This window comes from Lynx canadensis, chromosome A3 (genome assembly GCF_007474595.2).
Source record: "Lynx canadensis isolate LIC74 chromosome A3, mLynCan4.pri.v2, whole genome shotgun sequence".
NCBI classification, from domain to species: Eukaryota; Metazoa; Chordata; class Mammalia; order Carnivora; family Felidae; genus Lynx; species Lynx canadensis.
Window position 1 is genome coordinate 138680217 of NC_044305.1, and position 23547 is coordinate 138703763.

The 23547-nt window shown below is 52.9% G+C and overlaps 1 protein-coding gene across 2 annotated transcripts in view; it reads left to right on the forward strand.

Moving 5' to 3' along the window:
• MYT1L (myelin transcription factor 1 like) overlaps positions 1-23547 on the forward strand; it is a 197139-nt gene that overhangs the window by 100348 nt on the left and 73244 nt on the right. Inside the window, exons 7-11 of one of the 2 annotated variants that reach the window (XM_030311735.1) lie at positions 900-1877; positions 6248-6382; positions 11276-11366; positions 12998-13105; positions 17302-17513. In XM_030311735.1, coding sequence (XP_030167595.1) covers positions 900-1877; positions 6248-6382; positions 11276-11366; positions 12998-13105; positions 17302-17513 — 1524 coding nt within the window. The remainder of the gene's footprint in view (positions 1-899; positions 1878-6247; positions 6383-11275; positions 11367-12997; positions 13106-17301; positions 17514-23547) is intronic. The other variant, XM_030311737.1, reaches the window with a different exon arrangement.

Here is a 23547-nt window from a genome sequence, read left to right on the forward strand (position 1 = left end):
GATTGAACATAATGCTCATTCGGGTGTTATTTCTAGCAGCTCACCAAAATTCTCCTGAGGCTGGGAGGCAGGCCAACGCAGGGGTGCACTGGTCACATTAAATGACACATCGTTCGGGCCACGGTGGCACCAACTGACCTCAGTCCTGCATTTCATGGGCGTTTGGTCACTGCACACTCCTCCCCCTCTCTCTCAATCCTGCTGAGACACGCATGCGGGAACCACAGCGAATTAGATTTAGCTTCTAAACTTCTACGTGCATTCCTGTTGCCTCGCTGCATATCATAATGAATTGTCTGTAAGGTAGAAAATTCCAAATAGCTTAATTCAGCCCAAACATGTGCTTCTGATGCTGAACGCCCAGCATAAGTGGCGTCGCTGCGTGAGCCCGAGGCCTTGCACTGTGCTGCCTGAGCGTCACTGCGAAAACAAACCATTTAAAAGCAATCGCTGCGAACATCTGTTTAAGAGTTGGTAACAAGCAAAGTTCATGAACTCTTAGAAAGCCTGGTGATATGATGAGTGTAATTATCATGCATCTGTTTGGGCTGTAAATAAATAAAGCGGATAAAAAATAAAAGTCACTCGTAAAATTTAGAATGAAAAATTAATATTTTAAAATTACATTTACCGCATATACTGGTTTATTCTCAGAAGAATTAAGGAAATTGATAGTTTCTAGCAAGTGCTTCCTGTGGCCTCCTGGTTTTAGAGCAGTCCGCTCGATTTGAGCCACACCGCCCGCCGAGCCACACGCGGGACCTAAGTCTCCAGTGCGTGGTGAACAGGGTTTGACATGCCATTGACTTGCTTTCCATGCTGTTGCAACTAAACTTCAAGTTCTAGCCATTTTTTTCTTTTCTTTTCTTTTTTGTCCTTTTTTTTTATTTTCTTTGCAGAAGACCATCAAATGAACTGTCACAATACTCGAATAATGCAAGACGCAGAAAAGGATGATAACAATAATGATGAGTACGATAATTACGATGAGCTGGTGGCCAAGTCCTTGTTGAACCTCGGCAAGATTGCCGAGGACGCAGCCTACCGGGCCAGGACTGAGTCGGAGATGAACAGCAACACGTCCACCAGCCTGGACGACGGCAGCGACAGGAACGAGACGCTGGGCCGGAAGAGCGAGCTGAGCCTGGATCTGGACAGCGACGTGGTCAGAGAGACGGTAGACTCCCTGAAGCTGCTGGCGCAGGGACACGGTGTGGTGCTCGCAGACAACCTCGGCGACAGGGCGTATGCGGACTCTCTGTCGCAGCAGGACAGCAGGAACATGAACTACGTGATGTTGGGCAAGCCCATGAACAACGGGCTCGTGGACAAGATGGTGGAGGAGAGCGACGAGGAGGTGTGTCTGAGCAGCCTGGAGTGCCTGAGGAATCAGTGCTTCGATCTGGCCCGGAAACTGAGCGAGACGAACCCGCAGGACCGGAGCCAGCCCCCCAACATGAACATCCGCCAGCACGCCCGTCAGGAGGACGACTTCGCGGGGAGGACGCCGGACAGGAGCTACTCCGACATGATGAACCTCATGCGGCTCGAGGAGCAGCTGAGTCCCAGGTCTAGAACTTTCTCCAGCTGTGCAAAGGAGGACGGGTATCACGAACGAGATGACGACACCACCTCCGTGAACTCGGACAGGTCTGAGGAGGTGTTTGACATGACCAAGGGGAACCTGACCCTCCTGGAGAAAGCCATCGCTCTGGAGACAGAAAGGGCGAAGGCCATGAGGGAGAAGATGGCGATGGAGGCCGGAAGGCGGGACAATGCGCGGTCCTATGAAGAGCAGTCGCCAAGACAGCTTCCCGGGGAGGAGAGAAAGCCTAAGTCCAGTGACAGCCATGTCAAAAAGCCATACTATGGTAAAGGTAATATTTCTACCTAACGTAAGTTGCCTCACGCAAGCAGGAGCTAGGGTGAAAGATGCGAGGATAGTCCACAAGCGAAGTGCGCATCGCACTAAGTCATGTCACTAATGCAGATTTCTCAGAGTTGGTTACACGATTATGTTTTGTGACTATGTTGCTGGACAGCAAATAAAATATTTGTCTGGGAAATACACAAAGCAGCTCAATGCCCTATGATCAGAGCAGACGAGTAATATGATATTTCAGCGGGAGACGCCTGCCTCGGAAAGACAGGGCTAGCGCACACACGCATCGCGTGATAGAAACCACTAGCACGAGCCTGTGTTCTTACAAAGGAGCCACGATCTATGTGGAGTGGCAAGGGTTTACACAACAATTAGCCAATCAGGGAGGAAGCACATTTTTTATATACTGGATTGGGTAGGTGGCATCATGATTTATAAAATTATCATCAAATGGCGGTTATTGATGAACCCCCCCCCATAAAAAACATCCCTGATAGAAATTGAACAGTAACAGAATGACCGATAACGTAAGACAAGGGCAGTGACTGCACATTAATTATCCTAAGATAGTAAGTAATGGGAGCCATTTGCTATGCAAGGCATGGTGTATCCCAAGCTGAGATCAATAGTAATTTCTTTAGTATATTCATTCCCGCTCTCTGATTCCATCCCATGGTGGAAACAGTTATGGTGCTTACTTTATTATAAAACACTCAAAAAACCATCCAACATGATAGCTTTAACAGATTTTCACTTATAAAATACATTGACACGTATCTGCATATATGTGTATGTTTAATCGTTCCCATGTGTAGTCACCATATCCACTAAGAGTATGAATACACACTGAATGAATGACTGACTTCATGTTTGCAGTAACAACCGTGTCCACTTGTGATATGAGGTGGGTCATGATTTAACCTCGTGCAGAACCTTGACGCTGTGGCTATTTCGGTTACAAGATTCTCTCAGAACTAAATAAGCAATTTCAAGAATGAAATTGGTAATTCCTTAAATCCTTCCATATCAGGACCAAAAACAGAACTTTTGTCTTGTATTCGATTGTATTCCTTATAAAGACTGAGTTTCCCCACCGTGGATCTGATGGTGAGGTTCAGGAATCTGGTTTGAAAACCGATCAGAAAGCCTCTTTCTCCCGCTGTGACATAGGTGTGTATTCTCCTCTCAATGTGTGCACAGAACTCTGTGGCATCGCTGTAACCACAGCCCAACAGGGGACGAACCGTAGCCAGAGGCCCGTCGGGTTCTTGCTTTGGCAGGTGCTTGAGCGCTGACCGCCGTCTCGGGCGACGCAGGGAGACCCTCCGGAGGGGCGGCATATGAGGAAGGGGCTGTTTCTTAAAGGCGACAGGCTCTAGCTCAGTGCAGCATCGGGCTTGCGTTGGTGCTGTGAAGACTGGGAAACAGCACATGCGTTCATAACCGTAGCGCGATCTATCAGGACCTTTTAGTTGGACATTTGAGAGGCGGAGAGGAGCTAAACGCTTTTAGGAAGGAAGAGTGTCCTTTCTCACAGGGCGGCTCGGTGGGGCGAGTACACATTGGGCTTACGTGTCAGACGTCTGCAGACCGGGTTTCACGCGGAACGGGCAGCGAGGCACGCGGCAGAGCACTGTGGGAACACGTGGGCTCCCGGGGCGGCGCACGCAGTGTGTGCCCCTGGCTCCTCTGGCTTCTGTGGTTCCCTTAAGCCCAGCAGCTTTCTGTAGATTCTTACTCATTTTGCTTTGTTATTGCTATTTGGTCTTGTTTTGATTCGGGCAAGAAATGGAATTCAAACCGCTGGCTCCCCTTCAACAGACGGGGCAGGGGTGGGAACAGTAAAACCCGAGATGTGCTTTTCCCTGAAATGGGGGAAGGGTTGGGGTTGGGACCTTCCAAAAGAGTCAGAAATCTTTGATTCCTGACTGGACCAGTTTCTCTAGATTTCTTCCTCCGAGCAAGGCTTGTCCACTTTCATGTGTGTCCTGCTTCATTCCCGGGTCCCTTCTCAAGATGTCTGTGGGCATGTTCAGGACCAAATCAGTAAAGCCAAGCAAGGACCCCCAGTGGGGCCGGGAGATTAATGCCCTCCTTACTAAAACGATTAATTATGTGACATTTTACCAACATAGCCAATGGACAATTCCTACAACCGTACAGCACGTCAACAATCTTCATTTCCAGCTTCTTTGTTATTTTATTGCATCAGTTCTCACTTAAACACGATCTTCTCAAAATGATTTGAATTATACATGAGTGACTCTTCCAAAATCTTGAGCTAAAACAAAAGACGTTCATCATGAAACTCCTCTACCTTTTTCCTCCTCAAGCATCCACTCGAAAGGGAGGAAGGGGAGCAAAGCTAAACCCAGCCTGCAATTTTTTTTTTTTTTCTAGACATCCTTGCCGGGTTTTCGGTTGAGTTACTGGCCTGTTTGCTTGCTTGGTTGTTTTGGGTTTGTCTGAATGTTTACCTTCAAGATGAATTGAGATTCCCGGAAATCAGCATGCACGGGGAGGCGATGGCGGAGGCGAGCGGCATCGAGAGGAGAGTATACCCTTGTGTCCTCCAAAACTGAAATTGTTTGAGCCACTTGTTTTTACACAGATCTGCACTTAACTTCAGAACACTTTGGAAATGTATGAAATGATAGCACTTGTTAGGAAACTGCAAGTGTACTGATGAAAGCGTCACTTAATGATGAATAATAGTTAAAATTTAGGTTTTTACCTTTAAAATGCTATTTATATTCAGCTTATGATCTTAAATAATGAGTATTTTGCTCTGAAACTGTTACTGTGCACTTACTATTTTATATTTACATTAAGTAAATGATGCTGATATTATTACAACACTAGCCAAAAGGCAATAAAACTCCAGGCTTTTTGATTATATGTGTAAGGGAAGCTCCAGTAAGATACTGAGAAAGTGAAGCTACAACATAATTTCAGGTGTTTCAGGAAACCGTGATCTTCGACACCTGTAGGAAGTAGCTGACAGTTGCATCCAGGATACAGGCCCGTCAACAGCAGCCCCAGTTTAGCGATCCAGGACCTGAAAGATGTATGACCTAGGTTAAAATGCTAGCTTAAAAAAGGAAGGGGGGGGGAGGTGAGCTTTTTATACAAACGTAAAAGCGTTTACATATTCCTGTGACTCCTGTGTCCGTTTCAAGTTCACATGAATGACTTAAGAAGAAAGTCCATCAGAATTCAAAAAACTTGAACCAAGCATGTATTTTCTAGCTGTCACTATTGGCCCGGTTAATCAGCCACGGATAGAAAAGTGTTACACCCCTAAAGAAATGTTAAGCACACACTCCCTGGGCCGAACCACCGTAGTCACTCTCTGTTGATGATCTGTGCAACCGGTTTTCAAAAACTGACTCAAAAATAATTTTTTTGCACACTTATATTACTATTTGGTCTGAGCTTTATCTTAGAAATATTTCTGCACATTGATGAGCTGTGGTCAATTCTGGATAGAGAAATAATTTTATTAACAACAGCATTGCATTTCTGGCATCTGGCGTTCAAGTTTTGACCAAAGGTCTGCTCTGCGCCTCCCTGCAGAGAGCCAACAGGGCTGTATAAAACCATTCCCTCTTAATTTTGTGTACGCATGCACAGCATCGTAAGATCCTTCCTCTGGTTCCAAGGACAGATGAAGAAATCAAAAGAAATGGTTGCTCCAGCAGCTTCTGAAACATTTTTTTATTGCCCATCACCCCCATCGGGTGGGATTTCCACCATTCTGGTCATTTGCTTACAGTGCCTTCTAAGAGTTCAGCTTCTTTTCAGAAAAGTCTCTGAATTGGTGTGCTATGGAACATCGTGGCAAGATAAAAAAAAATAAAGATAAAAAAATTCCACCACCAGTAAAATTTTGCACCTAGTAGCGTATCCGATTAGAGCACCCGAAGAGACAGACGCTGCACTGAGCAGTGTTTTAACGGCATTGTGCCCCCTGGTTGGATTTCACAGAGCGATTGTTGAGGGTCGCTGGGCGGTTTTGCTCTCTGAGAAGGTCACTGTCTCATCAGTATTTACGTTGATTTCTTTGAGCAACACAGCTTATCATGTAACACACGGGAAAGCAATTAATCAGGAGCTACGGTAGGGCTGGTCTTTTTTTTATCTCATAGAAAGTAAATTATTTTATGATTCATGATTGCAGTGTTTCAGGTCAAAAAAATCACCCAAAACCACAGAACTACCTACGCAAAAGTCTATGTCACAGCCTGTCCCCTGACACCTGCTTTTCTTCTTTATTTGTCAAGGTCTCTTCAGGTTGTTAACTTATCACATTTGTCTTCAGTGGGTAAAGAAATTCATTCTCTTGACACCTGTTGTCGCTTTTAGATCCCTCGAGAGCAGAAAAGAAAGAGAGCAAGTGTCCCACCCCGGGGTGTGACGGAACTGGCCACGTAACCGGGCTTTACCCACATCACCGCAGTTTGTCCGGATGCCCGCACAAAGATAGGGTCCCTCCGGAAAGTAAGTCCGTGTTTCGCCAACACCCGTGGGAGCGCAGCCCCGGGGATCTGTTTGTGTCACCCCGCGTGCCTCTGTCATTTCCATCTCGGTGCAGCCCAACCTTGTCTCCCTGGCCCTTCCCCGTGTTGACGGGCCGCTCGGCCAGGACTGGCGGCCCCTTCGAGGCCCGGTCACTCCTGCTCCGTGGTGGCCCAGGACGGCAGCTCACCGGCCGGGACTCCACTCCGCTTCCATTTCTGACTCGCTCGGGCCCCTCGGGCAAGTGACTTGTCCCCGCATCTCTCAGAAATCATAGCAGTGGACTGAGATGGTCTCTAAGACCACCGCCCCCTGCAAGGCTAACCTCCTATGAGTCCCCGAGAGAAAGGTCCCAGAGCCTCCTCTCGCCCAGTTACGTAGACTTCTGTCTATACGAACCCATATTTGTCTTCGTATCTTACTGCATTTTGCTTGTCCGGAGTCTGTCTCGTGTCACAGCTACCCCAACTTTTCCACACAACAAAACCTTAGCTATGGAGGCCAAAATCGGGTGGGTCTAGATCTTACGCATTCCTTTTAATGAGTCAGGTTGTGAGAGTGTGCAATTTATCTACGAACACAACTAAATTTAATTCGGGACCGAAACGGTATGCACCTTCTCTGTTTATCTTCCTCTCAGCACATAAAGTATGCCAGCTATTTAAATACAATTAGAATTGATTGCTCAGGGGAAAAGGCCCGTTTTCAGAAATGACAACGTGAGTTTAAGATCCCGATTTTGAGCCTAAGGTATGTGAAGGATTTTCCTCATTAGCTGAGACACAGTTTCTAGCAGGGAAAATGAAATCGCTTGGCCGACATTCGTCAGGATGACCAGGTGACAGTTCAGAGGAGTTTTTGAGGGTTGTCCCATTAAAATGGGTAACTTTGGAATTCTTGAGACACAAATCTGTCAGAACAAAGAGAAATTCAGGGTAGTCGCTGAGGCTTAGAAAACGGGTTTGGCTGAACATTTTCCGATGAAATCTTTTTAGAAACTACTGTGCCTCCAGGTTTTCAAACGGCTACTGAAAGTAAGCAGCCCGTGTTTCTTGTAACGGCCTTGTGAGCAAACCTGAAGGGTATGGAAAGAAACGAATTCGAGTGCATGGCCGTGCCCGTGTGTTACATGAGCAGGGAGACAGCATGGTCTGACCGCAGCGGCTTCCTGTCTGAGCACCGTCCGTGCCGGCCTCTCCGCGCACTCCAGCCTCCCTGCCTCCCTCACTCCCTGGCGAGCCCCTGTTTCCCAGATGAGGAAAGTGGGGAGCCGATGCCCTCACCCTCTCTTCCTGGGGGATTAGCGCGGTGTCTGGCCGACCCCGATCTGCACAGGTACTAACCCGCCTGAGCAGGGAGCAGGGCTGAGTTGGAGACTCTACCTGTCGGAACCCCAAGCTTGTGTTTCCGCCGAGGCCTGGCTTTGCTGCTCCTGCCCCGGTCCCCACGAGCTGAGACACCGGGCCAGCCACGGGCCCTCCACACCCCACTTTCCTTATCCCCAGCTTGGGGCACGAGGACATCGCTGGTGTCTTAGGTACAGAGAGGCTCCTGACGCGACTTTTCCCGAAGGCACACGTTTTCGCCTCCGAAGTGGAAAATCAGTTCCCTTCCGTGGCTGAGAAATTCTCCACGCTACTCGTTTTCACAGGAAGAGCCTACATGTAGTAGAGACGGGGGCTGCGCCCCGACCGGCTGCGTGGTGTACGTGCTCCCACAGACCACGGGTCAGCCCGCACCTGGGCTCACCTCTGCCGGGAGGAGGCCGGAGGTCTGCTCGACACCCGTCTCCCAAACGCCTTCCAGAGCGTCTGTAGGAAGCTGTTTCTAAATACTTGTGTATAGTTCTTTGTAGAATCATAAAAACTTTAAAAGAAAAACATGAGACTCCTCAAAGGGCATGTCTTATTTTTTTAGTTTTTTGGTGTTTTTTCCGGTTTTTCCTTGGCTAGGCTCCCCTAATCATCCTTTCCGTCCAGCCGAAGGCATTAGAGTGTCGCACACCCCAGTTTGCAGCACGCTGTGCTAGGAACACGAGGACATCCCACTTGTGGGACACGGTTCTGGCCCTCTAAGAGCCCCAGCCCAGCCAAGGACAGCCGCGTGCTCAAGACAGTGGGTGACTCACACCTGAGACATCAGACTTCCCAAGGGCCCGCAGGCTTCACCGGGGTCGCACTTGAGCCGGTCCTGAGGGAGAGAGAAGGGGTCCACGGCTTGTCCGAAGGCTGTTGCGGTAGTCCACGCGGGAGACCAGGCGTGACGGAGGCAGTGGCCAGGGAGGGAGGGTCTGGGACAAGTTCAAGACGCGTTCCGGACACAGGCTGGCGTGCAGGAGGGGAGAGGGAGGGGGTGGGGGTGACGCCGAGAACTCCCGCCTGGCACGTAAGAACGTGCACTCCAGGAGTAGATGTGATGGGGAAACAGGGCCCCATGTAACAGAAGGAACAGAGGCTCGGATTTGCCATCTTCCCTGGAAGCGCTGGGTGGCACTGCCACAGGCTGCCTGGAGGAGGGTCCAGGGTCAGGTACACAGGCGGCTCCCCAACCTCTTTTCCCAGCCATGCTGCCGGAAACCGGGAATGAAATTGCCTGGAGAGGAGACATAAAGCGGAAATGGACAGGAGCCAAAAACAGGAGTTTGGGACACGAGTGTGTAGACCGTGGGGCCGAGGAAGAGCGGATACAAGCAGCCAGGAGAGCATGGTTGTTCTGGAAAGATCCGCACGTGTCGGGGGGCCAGACCCCGGGGTCACCAGGCTCAAGCAAAACCTGTCGCTGACACTTAAGGGAGGGCAGAGGGCGGCGGGGAAGAGCGGGAACCGTGGATGCAACACAAGTCTGAGGAACATGGGGGGCGCAGCGGGGGAGGGGGCAGCAGGAGCACAGGAGGGGGCTCAGGGTGGGGACAGGAGTGGGGACAGGAGCAGGGGAGGGCAGGAGCAGGGGAGGGTAAGGGGAGCTCTTAAGTCAGGCTTAAGAGCTCACACACACCTTATAACAACCAGGCTCCTTTTTGTAAATGAAGTGAGAGTATACGAGGGATGATGGAAGGCATCTGACCTTCAGCCTCAGTCCTGGGGATACAGTAAGGGAGTGGTGGGTCCTGACGACCTGGAGGGCACTCGCCGTGACCAAAGGAGCACAGGAGGGGACAGGAGCAGGACAGGAGTGGGGACAGGAGCAGGGGCAGAGCAAGGGGGGATGGGGGTTGGGGGCGGCAGGAGCACAGGATCCTGGGACGGGAACAGGATTTGGGGCAGAAGGGGGGGCAGCAGAGGGCGGCCGTCCCCCCAACCGCTGGCTGGGGAGGGGTCCAGGCCGCACGCAGCGGGCAAGACCGAGCTGCAGACCAGCACGGAGGGGTCTGCTATCTGCCGTGAGGACCCAGCTGTGGCAAGTGTGGATAAACAGACAGGAAAGAGGACATTGGGAAGAGTGCGCGTGATGTTGTAACAGGAAGACGGGAGCACCCTACTGAATAAAGACTGATGTGGGTGAACCCAGGCCCTGGCGGGGAGTGGAGGCCTGGGGCCAGGGAGGAGCACAGAAGGAAGCCTTGGGTTGGGAGGGGGGCACCCAAGCTGGGAGACTGGACCGGGGGGGCGGAGGGGGCGGAGTCCTCGTAGACGGGGGTGGGGATGCCCTGTGCCAAGTGGAGGAGAGAAGGGGCAGGAGGAGCCTCCTTGTGCTCAGAGGACACGGTGGGGGGTTATAGGCGGGGTGGGGGTGCAGGGGTGCCCGGGGAGAAGGCCTCCTGACACCCCACTCTGGCCAGCTCCCCAGCACACAAGGAGCCTAAGGCTGACTCACCCTCGTCAGGTCGGTGCTTACCGAGCGCTGAGCGGACGTCCAGATGACGCGGGAGCCGTGAAACCGTAAAGATGAAACCAAAATATACTCCCTTTTCGAGAAACAGGCCAGGAGTGAGGAGGCTCTCGTAGGCTCCAGTAGAACAGTGTCTTATGGGAATAGCATGTAAACGTCAGGGAAGAGAGAGATCGTTCTAGAGAAAGAGGAAAGTTGTAGAAAATAGAGAAGTAGTTCGGGCAGACTTTGCTTTCCGTGGTTCGACCGCGGGGTGAACCTCGCTGGCCGGGAAAGCGCCCCCGGTCTTGCTGCCTCGAAGCGGACGGTTGTGTGGGGGCAGGTGCTGTGGCTCAGTCCTCCTGGCTTCCCACCGGCACCTGTCACCCCCTCCCGCTTCCCCAGAGTAGCGGCCGCTCACGGAGGACCAGACAGAGGATGACATAGGCAAACTGTCAGGGCCTGTTCCCGACACGTGTAAACGCAAACGCTGTGTCCCAGCAACGGGCCGCTTGACTCCTGGTGCTGCCGAACCACATCCTGCCGTGTTTCCGTGCTGACTTCACTTACTATTCTAGCTCATTCCATTGGAAGAATAACAAAATACTTGATTCTCAGATGAAAAGTCATTATTTAATCCATTCTATTTAAAAATCAGGCTTGGGTTTCTCTATTCACCGGTGACCACCTTCTTAATAAATACCATGTGATTCCAGAGAGTACAGGCGTGTCTTACAAATCACCAGTGTATGTGCTGTTACATGGCCAACCGATGTTCAGGGCTGACGCGCAGGAGATGTAGGGAGGCCCTGCTTTCCTGCCCCATCTGGAACGTTCCCCACCCCCACGGCCCCCGCCCAGCGCTCCCTGCTCTGCATGCCCACTACACTAAGGTTGAGAGAACCTTCTTCTTTCCACATATGTGTTCCCGACCATGCCCATCACAAGTGTGTGTAGGACTGTCCATTGTGAACCAACCCAGCCTTTGTTAAAATGATCGTGTACTCGTATCCGGACCATTTCTGTGTTTTAACGCTGGGCTGTCTTCTCTGCCTCTTCCTTGTCAAGTTCTTGCCATGCATGAGAATGTTCTCAAGTGTCCTACTCCGGGCTGCACAGGGCGAGGGCATGTAAATAGCAACAGAAACTCGCACAGAAGGTAAGCAAAGCGTCCTGCGCCCCACGCTGCGGGGAAGGCGGCTCCCCGACAGCCCCATCCCCGTCCCTCGGGAGGGAGTGCGCCCCTGCACCCCTCCCCCTCCTGGGTCGCTCTCTGGGAGCGGAGGGTACTGGTGCATGGTGCATGGGGAAGCAAATCCGGAGAACCGTTTTCGAAGCGTGGACTTTTTTACTTGTTCCGCTCATTCGTCCTGCGTCCTCTAGAAGGCGCCCTCCTTGGTGTGAGGAACGGATCCACAGCCCTCTGTGGGGAACGCTCAGCTACCCTCGCGGGTGGGGAGAAGCTCTCCTGTGCGCACCGTGCAGGGAAGGGTTCCAGCGCACCAAGGCTGGGGGGTCTGCGACCCAACCGAGTTGCCCCTAAAACTCTGCCGAAACCCCAGTCATCAGTGTGGACACGGTGTGGACAGAAAACACTATCAAGTGTCCAAAAGCGCTAGTTGGGGGGCATTTGGCACGACCGTGAGCCAGGTACGTAGGCGTACCCGGAATCACACTTTTGCTCTGACAAGTTCCAATTCTCTTTCCTCCCCTGTTCTGACTTTTACCAAGTTGCTCATGATATTCAGATCATATCAAATACTTCTTTATCAATAGCGGAGTGATTCTGTTACGGTCCGCCTCATGGCCTATACTTTCAGCTTCAAAAGCGCACGTAAAATTATGCCTAAGTGGAGGAAACGGTTATGAGTTTCATCTTAATCTCTGCTTGCCTGACTGGTAAATGTTGTTACTTGTGTGAAGTTTACCATGAAACCAATCACGACCCTGTGCCCTCAGAGATCCTCCAGGCCTCAGTCTGCCGAAGAAAGGGATGATCAGTAGGTCGGTTCAGTTCACGCCGAGCACTGTTCCATATGGTCTTTACAATATCAGCCCCCTCCTCAAACCTGGGCGGGGTCGTGTATTTTTGAGACGTGACGCACGCGTGGGGTGAGCGTCCGCACATGTGTGTAGATATATATGCAGACACACAAAGAATAGACACCGTGAGTTCATGAGGAATAAGCCCAAACACAAGAGAGCCAACCTGCCATCTCTTCCATGAGCATTTAGTTCCAAAACCCACTGAACGGTGGTCCTAGAGACTATCCTGCTTCCTCCCCAATGCCATTCGTCCCCCGGGGAGGGCGTGAACGAGCTGGTCAGTGACAAACCAGAGCGCTGTGGTCGGTGGCGCTCACGGGGTCAGCCGAGAGCTCGCCTTCTGGTGCCGGTCAGAGACCTGCCGTTCTTGGGCTCATCCGGCCCAGACGGCTAGATCCTCGTCTCCAGAAACATCCCGGAATGGAATCTGTGTCTGAAATTTCAACTCGCTCCTGTACTCTTGAATGACACGGAGCTTGGCGTGCTGTCACTGGAAAGGACTGCGTGCCCTTGGTGCACGGCCTGGCCCTCGGCACCGTCCACCGGAGACCCAGAGGAGCCCGTGCAAGGTGCAGCCGCAGTTGTTGCTCTCTAACCCGTCCCATCAGGAAATCCCACGGCAGGTGTGGGAACCCGCGCTGAAGCCTTCTCGCGCCGACCGGGGGAGAGGGGGAGGTGGTCACGGGGTCAGCGTGCCGTGAAGCCGCTGGAGGAGACAGCTCAGCCCCCTCTCTGTCCTTGCAGCCTCTCTGGATGTCCTATTGCCGCCGCGGAGAAACTGGCAAAGGCCCAGGAGAAGCACCAGAGCTGCGATGTGTCCAAGTCCAACCAGGCCTCAGACCGCGTGCTAAGGTACCAGATGCCGAGCGCGTCGCCTCGTGAGAGCCGCGCGTGCCCAGCACGCCAGGCCATGTGGGGGTCCGGACCGGGCGGGCGGGCTCACGCCACGGCAGGTGGGCACACGGTCACCGGTGCGGGTAAAAGAGCCGAGCCCCCGGCCCACCCCTCGCCCGCAGGGCTGTGTGAGGGCAGGGGGTCGCTTCGGTGGTCGGGGCCTCCGTCCGCCTGCTGTCGGTGGACAGGGTTGGTTCTGGTTTTCTTTCCGGCCTTGAAAGTATTCGGTGATTCTCTGTGGGGGCAGGGAGGGGAGCTCTACACGTGAATGAGACAGTCACCCGAAGTGGTTTTATCTTAATGTGGGCGAGAGGGCGGGAGGCCAGCCCGCAGCCCGGCGCCCCTCCCGGTGGGTGCAGAAGCCGTTCTCCACACGGGAGCCCTCGGGGGGCCTTCTACCCTCAGCCACCCGACTGAGAACCCGACAGCAGCCAAGTGACTCACGTGAACCCGCTCAGTCCCTGACGGTCCAAGCAGGAAGACCTCAGAGATCACCTGGTCCAGCCCACTGTTTTATTTTGTGATTTTTTAATGTTTATGTATTTTGAGAGAGAGAGAGAGAGAGAGAGAGAGAGCAGAAGCGGGGGAGGTGCAGAGAGAGGGGGAGAGAGAGAATCCCAAGCAGGCTCCGTGCCGTCAGCACAGAGCCCGACGCGCGGCTCGAACTCATAGACCGTGAGACCATGACTGGAGCCAAAGTCTGACGTTCAACCGACTGAGCCCCGCCCCCAGGCGCCCCCACCCACTGTTTTCTTAAGTTTAGAAAAGAAGGATTCTCGGGAGGGGGTGGAGAGAGAAAACTTCATCCCAGACGGGACCCACCCACCAGCTCATTTCCGCTTGCTCCCCGCACACCCCGGGTTGTGTGGCCATCATCGGGGATTTTGACTCTTCATTGGACGTGGTAGTGGGAACACGCCCCGTGTCCTTACAAAGGCGGCCCTGGTGGCCGTGGTGGCTTCAGACCTTCTCCAGTGGGAGGTCACTGGCACAGAAAACAGGCGCTCCCTCGGAGGCATTTAGGTTGGTTCCAAGTCTTGCTGTTAAAGAGGAAGCGATAGGTTCATGCGCGTGTGTGCACACGCACACACACACACACACACACACACACAGTTTTGATTCTGTTCAATTACCAATTCTTTCTTTGGGATAAATCACCTGGAAAAAAATCACTGTTCAAATGGCCTGAACACCTGCTTGGTTTTGTTGTGTATTATTTTGAAGCATTCTGAAGGGATTTCACCACAGTCGTTAAACACCCTTTTGTCCCTCAATAGAAAAGTTAAAGTCTTTATGGAAAATGAGAAATACTGAAATAGACAAAAATAAGAAAAATAAAAATCATTTATAATCCCGCTATTTAGAAACAAGCCCTCCACAAATGTTGGTGTGCATCCTTCTAGACCTCTCCGTGTGCCCTCTTCCCAGAAGGTAAAGCAGACAGGGGGCGAATGGCTGCCCCCTCGGGCCCCGTCCTCCTGAGGAGACGACTGTGGGCCACAAATGGTGCATCTGTAGGCTTTCTTTACATGCCCAGGCTGGGCCTGGCGAGGAGGGGCCACAGAGGGAAGGACCCTCAGCCACCATAGCGGGAGACACCGGGGAGCCAGCCCGGGCCGTGGGGACTGGGGGCTCTCTCCAGAGGCGTTACCTCCAGGCTGGCAAACGGGCCAGGCCTCCGGGGCTCCCCGTGCTCCCCAGCTCCCGACGGCTCACCGCAGGCACTGACGTCCCAGTTAGGAGCACGATCTGGGGGACCTGGTTCCCAGGTGGGCCACCTTTGCGCTCCCTGTGGTGTCTCCATGCGGGGATGCTCACTCAGTGGGCGAGGGAAGAGACAGGAAGGGAGGAAAGAGATCGCTTAAACCTACACCTATGTAGCTAAGAGTTGAAAAGTCTTCAAGCAGAGTGTCCAACAGGAGGGCTTAGTGTTTCCAGTTCTGTCCCAGTTTTCCGCTCCCCGGCCGCGGGGGCCGGCCTGCGTCACAGCCTCTGTCCGTCACCAAGTGCCACCTTCTCTCCGATGCCTCTGCTCCAGGCGCCGCTGCTTCTGAGCTGGGCCTAGACTTTTGAAGGTTTGGGGACCACGCTTCCCCGCCTTGCCCCTAGGCAGAGCAGATTCCCCCTGGCCCCATGCTACCCGCCTCCCAAGAGCCCCCAGTGATGCTGTCGCCGCACCTGCCTCTCCCCTCTCACCCCTGCACTTGTGCCCCCGGACCACTCACCCACCGGGACAGCTGACCTCACACCTCGACTCATAAACTAATGTCACACTCTGCCTGCTCTTGGAAGACAAGGCCACGAGTGTTATTCACTTCTGCACCTCCAAGTGTTACCTGGAAAAGGGCCTCCAACAACAGGCGTTCCACGAATCACCACATTATTTCGTTAATTTGACGAGAAGAAGCTGAATTAATGAAACCAAAATAAATGTGTTGATGATCTGGTAACATCCTAGCATGATGGGGGGCTGAGTGAAGAATGCAAGGAGTCCTCTGCACAACTTGCCTGTAAATCTCAAGTGATTTCCCAAAACAGTTTAAAAATCCCACCCATGAGATCAGGAAATAGGTGGGCACACACACGCACGCACACGCACAGCACAAGGCAGAATAGTGATGAGCGTATGGAACTGAGTGCTTCTCCATTTAAATACTTCATTCGAGAGTCTGGAAAGCTGAACGACTACCCATAAAAGCACGGGAGGCACAGGCTGGTGTTTGTCAAAACACATCACATGTTCTGTTTTAACATCCAGTTTTGCGTCAGCCCATGTCCCTAAGGGTATGTCTCTAATTTCCTCTTATTCTTTTTCTTAAATGTTTTTTTTTTAATTTTTTTTTAATGTTTATTTATTTTTGAGACAGAGCATGAACAGGGGAGGGTCAGAGAGAGAAGGAGGCACAGAATCTGAAACAGGCTCCAGGCTCTGAGCTGTCAGCACAGAGCCCGACGCGGGGCTCGAACTCACGGACCGTGAGATCATGACCTGAGCCGAAGTCGGCCGCTTAACCGACTGAGCCACCCAGGCGCCCCTCTTTTTCTTAAATGTTTATTTATTTTTTGAGAGACAGAGACAGAGCATGAGCGGGGGAGGGGCAGAGAGCGAGGGAGACACAGAATCGGAAGCAGGCTCCAGGCTCCGAGCTGGCAGCACAGAGCCCGACGCGGGGCTCGAACTCATGCGCCGCGAGATCACTACCTGAGCCGAAGTCGGACGCTCAACCGACTGAGCCACCCAGGTGCCCCTGTGCCCAATATTTGAAAAGATAAAGATGAAGCTTATCAAAAAACTTGTAATAGCTTAGTCTTTGAGCAAATACTACCCTTTCACCTCATATTTCCCTGATTTCTTCTTTTTTAAAAATGCTTGTTTTTGGGGCGCCTGGGTGGCGCAGTCGGTTAAGCGTCCGACTTCAGCCAGGTCACGATCTCGCGGTCCGTGAGTTCGAGCCCCGCGTCAGGCTCTGGGCTGATGGCTCGGAGCCTGGAGCCTGTTTCCGATTCTGTGTCTCCCTCTCTCTCTGCCCCTCCCCCGTTCATGCTCTGTCTCTCTCTGTCCCAAAAATAAATAAAACGTTGAAAAAAAAAAAAATGCTTGTTTTTATTTTTGAGAGACAGAGGTGGGGGGACAGAGGAGAGAGGGAGAGCACAAGCGGGGAAGGGGAAGAGAAAGAGGGAGACAGAGGGTCCAAAGCAGGCTCTGCACTGACAGCAGCGAGCCCAATGCGGGGCTCGAACTCACGGGCTGTGAGACCACGACCTGAGCCGAAGTCAGACGCCCAACTGAGCCCCCCAGGCGCCCCTCCGCTTATTCCTTTGAGGAAAAGGTCTTACTAGCCCACCTCCTTTGCTGTGACTCTTTGAAGCCACTGGGAAAGGAAGGCCCGGCTGTGAGGTCTTTCCCACGTTCATCAAGCCGGCTAGGACTCCAAAAAAGAAATAAGGGGAAAAGTTAAAGGTCTTGCTTTCGTTCTCTTTATTGGCGTGTTGAAAGTCAGCAGATGGCTTATGCGGTGCTATAAAATCCCGGCACATGTGGTCTGTGCTCGGGAAGGTGGGATTTGAGCAACGTGTCCTCGTTTCGATGTGAACCGTGTCTTCCCTGCCGCCGCGAGAAAGTAAACTACCGGTTATCTCTTGTTTGCTCGTAGGCCAATGTGCTTTGTCAAGCAGCTCGAGATCCCTCACTACGGCTACAGAAACAACGTCCCCACGACCACGCCTCGCTCCAACCTGGCCAAAGAGCTAGAGAAATATTCCAAGACCTCGTTTGAGTACAACAGTTACGACAGCCATACTTACGGCAAGCGGGCCATAGCCCCCAAGGTGCAAACCAGGGATATATCCCCCAAAGGATATGATGGTAGGAGGTGCACACTCTTATACACGAGAGTCACGCTTGCCGTTAATAATGTTGTTGTTGTGTCTATCCGTTCCCTGCACACTGGTCGAGCATGTGGTCCCTTGGGTACCAAAGAAAAGCATGCCCACCTGGGCGCACCTGTGTGCTCACGGGTGTGGGTGAGCGGGAGCCCTGCGGGAGGGAGAAAGCCGCCCTTCCCTCGGGGTTTCCAAGGCAACGCATTCTGGCCGCTTTCAGATGCGGACAGAGCGAGCCTTTGGCCGGTCTGCATTCGGCTGTGCTGCTGCCGCGTCCTTGGGTTCATGAACTTCCTCTAGTCGATGGCCCCAACGCAGAGAAGCCTGGGAGAGCCGGAAGTAGCCCCCAGCACCAGCACTCTGCAGTCATCTCAACCTTGGATGCACACTAGATTCATCTGGGGAGATTTTAAAACTTCTATTGTCTGGGATGCACCCCAGACCGATTAGACCGGAATCCCCGGGGGCGCTGCCTGTGTGGTGACATTTTCTAAGTTGCCAGTGATTCCAAGGTGCATCCAAGGGCACACGATTTCTACCGGTGTCACCCAGCCTCTTTCCAGCAGGCACCGGCCCTGGCCTGTTCCTCCACCGCGAGTGGGGCCAGGCAGGGCCGCCCCCTGTGACCTAGCGACCACACATCCGCCAGAAACAAAGAGCAGGTAGAACAGATGAGATGCCACCTCCTCAGGAGGGGGCAGCTTCCTTCCTCTCGCGGGTTCTGGGCCCTCCGCCAGGGGCGTGAACTAGTTGCCTTCGGTCCCCACTGCTAACATGGTAAGTCGTTGAACCAGAGAGGGACCGCTGCGTTTCTCTGACACCACGTATTTATCCGACCGCAACTCTGCTTGGAATTCTAGGATATATATGGACCGAGTTGGCAAGCGTTTCCGACTAAGATGTGGGTTATAGGAGTTCTGATGACTTATAAGTCTTATCTTGGTGTTCTGTAGTGGAGGCAAGGAGATGGGCCTTTAAAGATCTTTTAACTCCTCTCTGAAAAAGATCTTTAATTAAAATCACAGCACACAAAAAAGTTCATTTCGATTGAACGCTTGGGGAGTTCCAAAACCTCTTTACAATTCAGTGTGAGTTGCTGCGCATGTTTCTAAGTTATGGTAGTCATTCTTTGCCTTAATAACAATTAATATGCATAATGAATGAAATTTAGTATTTCCTAGATGTGTTGCATATTGATTATCCTTGTGCGTATCGATTCTCAACGTAGAGGAAGAAAAATGTAGGTGGAGAAAAGGGAGTGTCTTAGGGTATAACGGAAAATAGTTATTTTTGTTCTGTTTATTTTATCCCAATGATTTGCCAATTTCTGGTTTGTGAGAATTTTATCCATGTGATTGCAAAGGAAGGATCAAAAAAACTGAACCCACATCATCAGGGTTCCGCTTACACGATTTCCGATTCAGTGACATCTCACGGTGACTGGAGAAGGAGTTCCTCTGGAAGCCTGTCTTCCCGCACCTGCCTGCCACACCTGTTGTTATGTGTGGCCTGATTTCCTTAACCTCATAGTTATGGTTGCACTTTGGGTGAGGTCACGACCAGTAGAGAACGTTTTCCTGCACCAGAAGTCAAACCTACTTGGGCGTATTCTCGGCTGTTCCGTTTAGGAGCTGCGTGGTGTGGGGCAGATAATCTTCCTGGGTGTTAGTGGTTAGTTCGTGAGTTAGCGGTCCACCCCATGGACCTCACAGAGCTGTTGTGAGAATTGGCTGACAGCTCTAGAGAGTCGGACAGACATTCGATCGTTGGCATTCATTCTCACCGACCCTGAAAACACCTGTTGTCGGAAACCAGGGCTGAGCCATGCTCTTCAGCTGGCCCACAAAGAAGCAAGAATACAGAAGAAAAACTTCAATATTACGTCTTTAAGAAAGGAGAAAAAAGCAAAAGAAAGGCAGTCTTTCACCACAATTTACCAAGAAAAGCATCGGTGACTTCATGTTTTCCTTACACTAGATTCATCTGACAGACTTTTAAAACATCAAAGAAAGTGCCCATTAAGGATGAGACAGGTCAGTTTTCTTGATGGGATAGAGCTGAGAAGAGCCTTCCCTGGACCTTTGCACCACAGAGCAACTGTAGTCTGTGGTCCCTACAAGAGCGTCCTCCCTGGGACTTGCTGCAGGTGCAGAGAATTGAGTCATTGCTCTTGAAGAATAACCATGAAATGAGCCTATTGTGAGGAGAAGCATAACATGTGGGAGGAAGGGGCAGGACCATGGAAATGCCAAACAGGAAAAAAGAGTAGGACCTTTCTCTCCAGTGTTTGGATATCATGACTTAGGTCCCACCACCTGTGATCAAAAACACTCAACACACATTGATGTAGTTGCCTGCATTCTTCCAGACACTGGCTAGTTGTTATCTGTCTTTCTATCTGTCTATCCACCCATCCACCCATCCATCCATCAGTTTGTTCATCCATCCATCCATCCGTCTGTTCATCCATCCATCCATCCATCCATCCATTCGTCTATCCATCCATCCATCCATCCATCCATCCACATTCATCCACTCATCTGTCTATCATGTATCATCTATCTATCTCTTCTTTCCCTCTGGATGTCAAGTTTCAAGGAAGAGCTTGAGAACAAATGGAAGGCAGTGAAACACACACTCATGCAGGCAATGAAGGAAGGAATCCATTCTGGAGGAATTAGCATGAGCTTTATTGAAGTGGCAAACCTTACGCTTGATCATGAGCTTGAGTAGAAGTTATACAAAGACAGAAGCCCCATGGGCTGGTAGGAATGGCCAGTGGCCTGGCGAGGTGCCTGAAAGTAGCAACAGGCAACTGTGGAGAGGGCGACGAGATGGCTGTGTATCACCCACTGTGCCAAGGAGCTTGGGGTTCTCTCTCATAAGGCTTGAAAGTCTACGTACAGGGCATTCAAGGAGGGAAAGTGGGAAAGAATGTGGGGCTCCTGCACATGTGTGTCGGCCCTGCCCTCTCCCATGGGCACCAGGCTGGCATCTCCCCTTACCTGTTTGTTACCATGAGCTGAGAATGGCTCTAATATGTTTAAATTGTTGGGGGGAAAGGAAGAATTTGTGACATCTAAAAATCATGTGACATTCAAATTTCGGCGTTCGTAGGTAAAGCTGTACGGGCCCCTGGCCACCCTCATCTGTTTGGCCCGTGACCGCTTTCGCACAACGGCAGAGCTGAGTGCTTCTGCCGGAGCCCGTGGGGCCCACGACACCTAGACTACTGTCCGGTGTTTTACAGGAACAGCTGCCAACCCCAGGCTAAGACATCTCCACTCTTGTCTCTGGGCAACTTCTCACGGCCCCAAGCTCTGTCCAAACCCATAGTCGCCAGAGCCCCCACGGGCTCCCACCACGAGCCTCCCTTTGTATTGTTGCCAACTCCCAAATCCTCCAAGCCAAGCGCTTAGTGATCGACTGGACTTTCTCTTTGCTCCTCAGACTCAGTACCACCCCAATGTGCTCAACCTCCCGCCTTCCGCCCTGCCTGGGCCCCCCGGCTGGCGGAGCTGCTTGGACGGCCGTCTGGGGTGAACCCTCAGGAGCTGGGCCCTCCAGGCCTCCTCGCTGCTGCCCCCAGCCAGCTCTCCCCGGAAGGCCCCCGTCCTGCCGGCGCCTGGCCGCGGGCTGCCCCGGGGCCCGTCGCTCCCAGGGCCTCTCAGGCTCTCAGCGCTCTGACTCGACCCGGCCGGCACTAATCAGCCCTCCTCCTAACTTCACGAGGTCGCTTGTGCAGAACCGGACAACTGGCCTCGGCCCACACGCAGCTCTGGGCCCCACCCGTGGCAGTTCAGGGTAAACAGCTGATCTTCCCCCTGGACCGGAAGCGCCCGTCCCGATTCAAACCTCACAGTGCCGGGGCCGGCCGGGCAGACCGGAGCCATGCAGAGAGCACCACCTGACTGCATGGGTGAGCGGGACAATGGAGAGTCCCAACTGGGATCCGATGCTTTAAGTAACGTGAGCAAATGACGGGCAGACCTCCTCTAGCGGGTTCTCGCCAAAAAGCTCCTTTCCCACGTATCCCCTGCGTCTGTCTCCACGCGCTCAAGACGACGCCGACTTCCGTGGACACTGTGAGAGTCAGCGCCGTGAATCAGGGTGTGCGGATGCCTGAACCCAACCGGGCTGCCGGCTGCCGGCTCCCAGCCCGCGGGTGAAGCCTCAGGAGGCGAACGTCTGGACTAGGCTCTTTATGTCTGGTTTTCGTAAGGACGCATCGGTCTGTTCCCTTGTGTCAATACATCAGAAGGTGGGCATTCCTGGAGGAAGGAGGCACTCACTTAGCACAGGGTCACGAGAAGGCTCTCGTTGGAAGCTGGTTGCTTTTACTTTCCAACTTGTCATATTTAGTCAGTAAAAATCCCGCGGAGTCTTTCTTCGTCCCGCCAGAGAGGGCAGAATCCTTGAAGAGGGGTCTCAACGCGGGGTGGGGCCTGGCTGGCTGCCGCGGTTGCCGCGCGTGGTGATGGCAGTCTCGTGGGAAAGTGTGCACCCCATAACCTCCAGTGACAGGCCGACACGCGGAGGGACACTGACAGATTCCGTCTGCTGACTGACTGGGAAGGGGAGCGCATTTGGTCGTGGTCAGCGGTCAGTGTCGCCGGCTTTGCGAGCATCCTACGAGTAGGAGCCACGTTACCCGGAAGACTTGAAGTCCACGCTCTTGTTTTCGTTTTGAATGAAAGGAGGAAGGAGGGGTCACGTTGAGTAGGAGGCCGCACGTGACGTGGGTGCCTGCCCCAGGACTTCTCCTGCGTCAGGCCCATCGGCAGGTGGCCCCCAGGTCAGTCACGGCTAGGATTCTGCCCCGACCCCAGAATTCAAGATTCCAACGTTTGCTGCGGTACACGCACTTTCCCAAAAGTTTGCTGCCAGTTGCCGTATGAACACGTGTCCTGCTTACTTTCTTTCAGAAATTGAAATTTGCTCCTCTCACCCCAAAGTGGCCTTTTCTCTCACGTACGTGCACCACATTTCTTTCCTGAGCCAGCGGCTAACCCTCGCTAGGGACAGGAGCCCTGATAAATACTATCTCATTTCTCCTACAATTTTTATATCCTTATTTTTGTTTATTTTTGAGACAGCGTGAGCAGAGAAGGGGCAGAGAGAGAGGGAGTCCCAAGCAGGCTCCACCCTGAAAACAGCGAGCCCGACCGGGGCTCCGACTCAGGTGCCGTGAGATCATGACCCGAGCCGAAGTCGGCTGCTCAACCGACTGAGCCCCCCAGGCGCCCTGATAGTCCCGTTTTTGTGTCAAAATTGTAAATGGTGTAAAGCCACGACTTCAGCCCAGGCGGAGCGTACCCCAAGCTGCTGTGTCACGTGGTTCCCTGTGCCTGATGCTCAGGTCTGGCACGGGGGGCTGTCTCTCCAGGGAGGGTCTCTGTCGGGTGCCCCTGCATCGCTGCCTCAGCCCCCCAGGCCACTGGCACCCACTGTGCCGTCTTCTGCTTAGACAAGCTGCCTTCGCAGAAGAAAGAGGAAGGAAGGTCACACCGCAGACACGCCAACAGGTGTGTGACGAGTCCTCGAGGAGAGAGAGCTGGCCCGCTCTCGTGCCGGGTCCGAGTGCGTGCAGTCACCCTCTGGCCCACGCAAGGGGACTTCAAACGGCCACCTGCCCGTGCAGCGGCTCTGTGACTCGCGGTGGGGGCCGTGGGGGGGCCTGGTGGCCCTCCGCACCCCAGGGCCCGCGTGCTCTCTGCCAGCGTCGCTGTGCGACCCGGGGACGAGATGGAAGTGGCCTTCGGTCCAAAGTTGCAAGTTCTCAACCGTGAGGCCTTCTTTATTCTGCCACTTGTATCCGAATGAGGTGTTCTGGGCACCCTGGTGCCATTGCTCACGATGACCGACCGTGCCGGTGCGGGAGGGGGGTCCGTTGGTCACATCGCCGGGTGTGCCCCTCCCTCCGGGAGGAAAGCGCTGCGCGTGTCCTCCGCAGAGAGCGGCTCCAGGTACGGACCGCTGCTGCCAGCGCTGGACACGCGGGGAGAGCCGGCCGAGTC